The 6,931-nt window shown below is 37.1% G+C and overlaps 1 protein-coding gene across 1 annotated transcript; it reads right to left on the bottom strand.

Annotated features, from left to right (window-relative positions):
* Positions 1-2: 2 nt before the first annotated feature.
* On the bottom strand, positions 3-3,675 carry znf648 (zinc finger protein 648). Its single transcript, XM_058403383.1, has 2 exons — positions 2,892-3,675; positions 3-2,019 (listed from the first exon to the last, which is right to left on the bottom strand). The coding sequence occupies exon 2, from the start codon at positions 1,970-1,972 to the stop codon at positions 812-814; it is 1,161 nt and encodes a 386-aa protein (XP_058259366.1). The 5' UTR covers positions 1,973-2,019; positions 2,892-3,675; the 3' UTR covers positions 3-811.
* Positions 3,676-6,931: the final 3,256 nt, after the last annotated feature.

Here is a 6,931-nt window from a genome sequence, read left to right as displayed (position 1 = left end):
GTCCTGGTGGGGTTTAAAACTGGCTTAAATTAACTTTGTGCTAATAGCAGTACAGAACACGTGCTCAGAGGCTTCCACAGAGGCATGGCTCAGAATGGATATCCGCCAACCGGGTATGACAGGAAAGATTTACTGCAATGGTGGAGGAGGTGACAAAAATTGTAAGCATCTACATTTCGAAACCATTAGACAGAGAAAAAATACCATTGCTCAACAAAAAAAGTAAGTAAGAAATTGTCTGAATGTCAGAATGAATAACAAAAACGAATCACATATTAAACTGGCGGCAGTCGTCAGGCTACATGTGCGTTCAGAGGTCAAGTCAAAGAAACCTATACCTATAATGATATATAAAGACATAATACATACAAATGGAAAAAAAAAATACAAAACAATGCTAAACAGATCAACAAAAACAAAATAGAATAAATATATAAAATAAAAAGGTACATTAGGTTTGAAAAATTGTGCCACATAAATTACCCCTTTTCTGTTGAGGTTATAATAAAGATGCACAGAAAAGTCACTTTGGATTCTGGCCATAAATGATCACTGGGATTTGAACAATCAATCTCTTAAAAAGAAGGCAATCACTTTTCTGTTGGAACCCTGTAAGCTATTAAAATGAGTTTTGTGTCTAATTTTCGAATCCCAATGGTCATTAGCAGTATCGCATTATGGAAGGGAAGAGGCTCCAACAGGATTGTTTATATTCCTATCAATAAAGAGACAAAATGTTAGGTAAATTACTGTTGTAGCTGTATTGCTAAAATGGGAGGTAATATTACTAAGTAATGAATGAACACAAGTGCTAAACTGGTAACTGAATGACCTGCTGCAGTCGTCGGGCTGCATGTGCACGCTGGTGCCGTAGCAGGCGTGAAGGCATGGCAAAAGCCACACCGCACTCGCCACACGTGTGCGGACGGAAACCCGTGTGAACACTCAGGTGCTCATTCAGGTTTGAGGACTTAGTGAAGGCTTTTGTGCAGATGGGGCAGACGTACGGCCTCAAACCACTGTGGACTTTCTGGTGCTCAGCCAGACGGGAGGGAAGAGCGAAGGTTTTGCCACAGTCTGGACAGATGAAAGGCCGCTCACCCAGGTGCGTACGCTCATGCCGTAGCAGTGCTAGAGGTTTGTTGAAGGTCTTGCCACATGCACGACACAGGAAGGGCTTGTTGTTGGTGTGCATGTTGCGCTCATGCTTGCGCAAGTCTGATGAGCGCACAAATTCCTTGCCACACTCTGTGCATATGTACGGCTTCTCGCCAGTGTGTGTGCGGATGTGCTTGCGGTGGTCAGAGGACCATGTGTAGGTCTTATCGCAGAATGGACAGCTGTAGGGCCGCTCACCTGTGTGTAGCCGCTTGTGCTGCTGCAGGGTGCCCTGATGTGCGTAGGCTTTTCCGCACAGCTCGCACACGTGTGGCTTCAGCCCACTGTGTGTCTCCATGTGGCTCAGTAGGTTGCTGGATTTCTTAAAGGCCCAGCTGCAGTAAGGGCACTTGTACGGGCGGTTTTCTGCATCTCCCTCTATGCACCGCTTCTTCATAGCTGCAAAAAAATAATGTGGCTTGCCGGTTTGTTTTGGTTCTGAATTTGGCTCGTGTTCCCTGGATTGCTTTGCTACAGTCTTATCTACTGTGGTGTCCTGTTGTGTTTCTAGAGCTGGTGCCAACTCAAACTCAGTCCAGTCTTCCTCAGGTTTCAGCCCCAGGCCGGCAAAGCTGGACACTTCCTCAGGCTTAGATCCAACCTCCTGGATAACACTAACATTTTTACACTCATTCATTTCCTGCTGTGTTTCACAGCCAGCAGAGGACGATGATTCCTTAGCATTAGCGGTGAGTTCCCTCTCAATGGGAACATAACGTATTTTATTAATTAAGGTCTTTCTGATGCTTCTTTTTGACATGTAGGCTTTATCACTGAAGATGTCAGGCTTCAAGCTGTTACAATTTTCTGCCATTTTTAGTTTTGGTTAGCACTCGTCCCAGACAATTGCAGGTCACCAGACTGCGGGGAAAAAAATGTAGGTAAAATTTAATAACCAGATCTTTAAAACAAGGCAAAGCAAGTGAGTGACAATGTTTTTATACCTCAGTGGTTCCAACTGGCCACATTAAACTACATTAAAGTTCAGTGCTTGGGATTTCCTGATGAAATGTTATAAGACCAAAACACTGACACAGTGAAACACAATAACTTATGTCTCCTTGCACTGACTTCTTAGTATAAGTCTCTAATCATTTGCTGAAAGGAGTGAACTTATTTAGATTTATTGAAATCTAAGATAAACTAATAAAGGATTTAAATACTTGGCTTATGGTTGGCTCTTTGCTATGGCAATTTATAAAAAAAAATTTAGCATTTAAAAGCATAATAATAAAACCAGGAAAACTGAGCTGATGACAAGCCATCTGTGTAAAACATGTCTTGAGCTCACTGACAGCAGGATGGAATCCAAAACCTGTCATTAATTCCCGTCGTTACATTTTACTACTAATGCATAAATCTCGGGCAACCTTTGTACTGTATATACAAAGGTATATAATATAATATAAAAACTGATAAGCATTTCTCAGATACATCACTTCACTTAACTTATCATATCTTTAGACTACCAAGATACCTGTGACATAAAATAAATAACAGACTTAAAGGTTTTTCCTTAAGAGATACTGAATAAATAAATGCATCTTGAAAGTTTAAAAGATAAATGACATCGAAGAAGCACACTGGAAGAAAGCCAGAGGAATTTCATGTTCCTAAACAAAATAACACCTGATTAAATCCCCACTGTCAGTGTGAGCTTAGATATGTGATAGCATATTTCTCAAGCAATTACTTGTGACAACAGGACATCTGCATATGTCTGAGTTTCTTACCTTCAGGCTACACGTCTGCTGAGGTTGATTTCAGTGTGACTGCTGCATTTTTAACCAGCGGGGAGGATTCTGATGCTGGAGGAGGAGTTGAGCGCTTCTGCATGGCTCACACACTTGTCAGCAATTCAGCAAGGCCACATGGTGCTTTAGAATATTATACTGTGCATATAATGTACATAATTCATCACATCTCTTGAAATGTACAATACAATATAACAATACAGGATGACGTGCACTTCCCACATTTTTCTTCACTCATATTTTTCTTGCTTCATATTTACCATACATGTAATAGAAAACGGCCGTCATGGCTTCATTAATGAATTAGTCAACCGTTAAAGGCAACGGCTCATTGGGTATCAATGTTTTACATTCAAATAAAATACCATTAGTGTACATAAATGCTGCACTTAATTGATCTACCAAGTGAAGTGCATAAGAGACACAAATAACATATGCTGATACGGTATGTTACTGATCACCCGATAGCTCCCAGAAGGAGCACCAGATAGACTGCAAGAATTAACTGATTGTCAGCGGCAGAGGGAATCCGAGAAGGACGGAGTCAATTCTGAGCAATGGCAGCTCACCCACCTGTTTACATGTGCAAGTGTTGCCCATGGATCAGATCTACACCAACGTATATAGTAGCAATGTATATTTAGGTAATTAGTTCTGGCATGCTGGTGTTTTGCATATATAAGATCAATTATATCAAAGTCAAAGAGATGGAGTGATTTTACAATCAGAGAATACTTAAACCTTACCTCCTTGAACTATTCAACCTTTTGTAAGCTGTGGATTTTTTTCCACACAGAGTTACCCTTGGCCTCCCATGCACTTCTCTGCACAAACCCAGATGGGTTCCTCTAGACTGAATCGTGATTGGTCCAGTTTCTTTTCATTTTATAAATAAAATATTTAAAGGGATCCATGCAATATATATACATAGAAAATATATACCTGAACAAACAGAATCAGGAACTATCAAATAAAATAAAATAAAATAAAATAAAATAAAATAAAATAAAATAAAATAAAATAAAAGATACAGGCTTCCAGATACAGGCACACAGGAGAACTATAAATTAACATGTGTGGGAAGTTAGTTTTACAGCAAAAATTAGTGAATACTTGAACAATGAACAGTCATTCAGTCTGCAGCATTGAGTATTATACTTTATAGCAAATATAATCAACTACAAATCAACAACTACAAAGTAACGAAAGTGTATATATGATGTACCGGACCATTTCTACTGTAAGACTGTAAATATTAAGAGAGGGAAAGAGGAATTTTGGAGTAAAAAATATCCATACATCAGAAGTGTGTGAGCAGCTCATGACCATGAGCTGTTGCTAAGAATAAGGTGATATATTGCTGTAGAAATGATTAAAATAATCATTTTTCTAACCTCCCAACACTACACAATGTAGGTGATATAAACCAGAACATTTGGATAAATCACCAGATATTAGCAGGCAGAATTTTAGGCTTATGTCTGCATTACTTTTTAAGACATAGAGACTTTTAAAAAAGGGAACATCATTTTAGTGTATGTGTGTAGCCTTTTCACCAATTATCACATTATACATACACTACTCACAAAAAGTTAAGGATATTCGGCTCTCGGGTGAAATTTCAGGATGCACCTAAAATGCACTATAACCTTTACAGGTGAACTTATTTTGATCTTCTCTACACTTTTGAATGCACATGTCCAATTGTTCAGTGTTTCAGTACTTTTTGCATCACTTGCTGTTCTCTAACAAGGTGCTTAACGGCAAAATTCACAACTGGTGTTTGATCCATGAATCGACCAATAAATTCTCTGGTTCAATTAGGTATTTAACCAATTAAGGTATTTAGGTATATATAATAGGTATTTAAACAGTCCACTTCATCATGCTGTTCACATTTTGACATCATGAGACCAAGACGACACCTACAGTAACAACTGATCAGCAGTACCTCACCATTGCGAGGCTTCAAACAGGATGTGAAGGATATGAAGTGGCCACTGAGCTTAGAGTGTCACAGAGTGTCATCAGCAGGTTGCGACAGAGATACAGAGAGACTGGAAGAGTCACAGAAAGGCATAGAAGTGGACGTCCTTTGGCCACATCCCATGTTGATGACCGCTTCATTGTGAACAGTGCCCTGCGGAACCAGATGATGAATGCCACTCAACTCCAGACACATTTAAGGGAGGTGAGAGGCACCCAAGTGTCATGTCAGACCATTTGAAACCGTTTACATCAGCGTGGTCTGTGTGCTAGATGATCTGCAAGGGTACCTGACCACACCACTAGGCACAGGCGTCATCGTCTTGCATGGGCCAGGGATCATTTACGCTGGATGAGGGACCAGTGGGCCTCAGTGCTGTTCTCTGATGAAAGTCGATTCACGATGAGCACAATAAGTGGACTCATAAGTTGACAACAACGCATGAGACATCGTTGTCAAGCTGTAATTGATGGTCAAGGGCACATGACAAATTATTGAGACATTGACATTTTTTGTTGTGGTAAACCCACCACTGTTGTTGGCTTTTGTTTCAATAAATTGTTTGAGATGAGGAAATCACCATTGCATGCTTCTACTTAAATGCCCTACTTTCATGATATATCACTGTAGTGTGAACTTTTTACATTTTCCATAAATTTCACCCAAAAGCCAAATATCCTTAACTTTTTGTGAGTAGTGTATATTGATTGTATAGGACTTTGGGAACTGTAGTACATTTTAGCAATTTCAGATTATTTCCAGTACAACTGAACATTTCTCCATTGGCGCACGGTGTCAGAGATGTAGGCATTTTACATATAAATCAGATGTTTGCAGCAATGACAAAAGAAAAGGAACTGCAAAACCTTCTTGTCTTGGCCTGCTTTTATCAAACTGTAGCTGGTTCATCACTCAAACAGTACTTATTTTTCTAACAGTAAAATTAGAGCAATTTGTCCCCTCATTAAAATTTCTAAATATCATAAACGAATTCAGGTCTAAGCCTGAAATTTACTGGAGATACTTTCATTGTTTCCAGAAAGCATGACGCAAATCTGAGATGGTCAGTCAGAAGATTTCACAAGGCCTGATCCAAAAGAATTTTAAAAAACTTACAAAACATCCATCACCATCATTCCACATAGAACTAAAACAGAAAAACATTTTCTGAGTAATACTGATGATGATACAGAAAAAGCTATTTTGCTGCTTTTAGGAGTGAAGTGGACAGGCACTGTTAAATTCCAGACCTATAATATTATGCTTATAAAAATGATTACATAATTATACATTTATAATTATATACATATTGTTTATGTTGCACTTGATATGTTAAACTTTTGGGATCATTATTTAACGTTATTTAATTTTTATAAAACACTTTTCCTCATTTTAAATTGCAGATTAATTTGGTCATAGCAAAAATGCATAAATAAATAAATAAATAAATAAATAAATAAATAAAATAAAATAATATAAAATAAAATCAATCAATCAATCATAAAAAAAACTATAATAACAACAATCAAACAAAAAACATGGGATAAAGTGCTTTTATATATATATATATATATATATATATATATATATATATATATATATATATATATATATATATATATATATATATATATATATATATATCTCTACCTTATTATCTTTAGTACCTCTAAATTGCTAGTATTTATTATTTTTGTAGTATTTTTTTTTACCTTATTATGTTTGCAGATACTGCTGGAAGTATTAAGTGATATGATGAAATGTTTAAGTAATTTTTTTAAATGTTCTGTTTGACCCATATATAAGGGCTAGACAAATTAAAAATCTATCTATCTATCTATCTATCTATCTATCTATCTATCTATCTATCTATCTATCTATCTATCTATCTATTACGTAAGCCTACAATATCAAATCTGATACAATTTTTGCAGTATTCTTTAATAAACTATAGCCGTGTGTCAAAAAATCAACAATAAGCAGTCCTTACAGAGTAAATATCCACTGACAAATAAAAATTTCCCAAAACTGA

The sequence above is a fragment of the Hemibagrus wyckioides genome, linkage group LG11, assembly GCF_019097595.1.
Source record: "Hemibagrus wyckioides isolate EC202008001 linkage group LG11, SWU_Hwy_1.0, whole genome shotgun sequence".
Taxonomy (NCBI): Eukaryota; Metazoa; Chordata; class Actinopteri; order Siluriformes; family Bagridae; genus Hemibagrus; species Hemibagrus wyckioides.
The sequence above is the reverse complement of the archived record's forward strand: the minus strand, read 5'-3'. Positions and strand labels throughout refer to the sequence as shown.

Bases quoted from the DNA above. Each gene is read 5' to 3' on its own strand.
- znf648 (XM_058403383.1), bottom strand. From the start codon at position 1,972: ATGGCAGAAAATTGTAACAGCTTGAAGCCTGACATCTTCAGTGATAAA.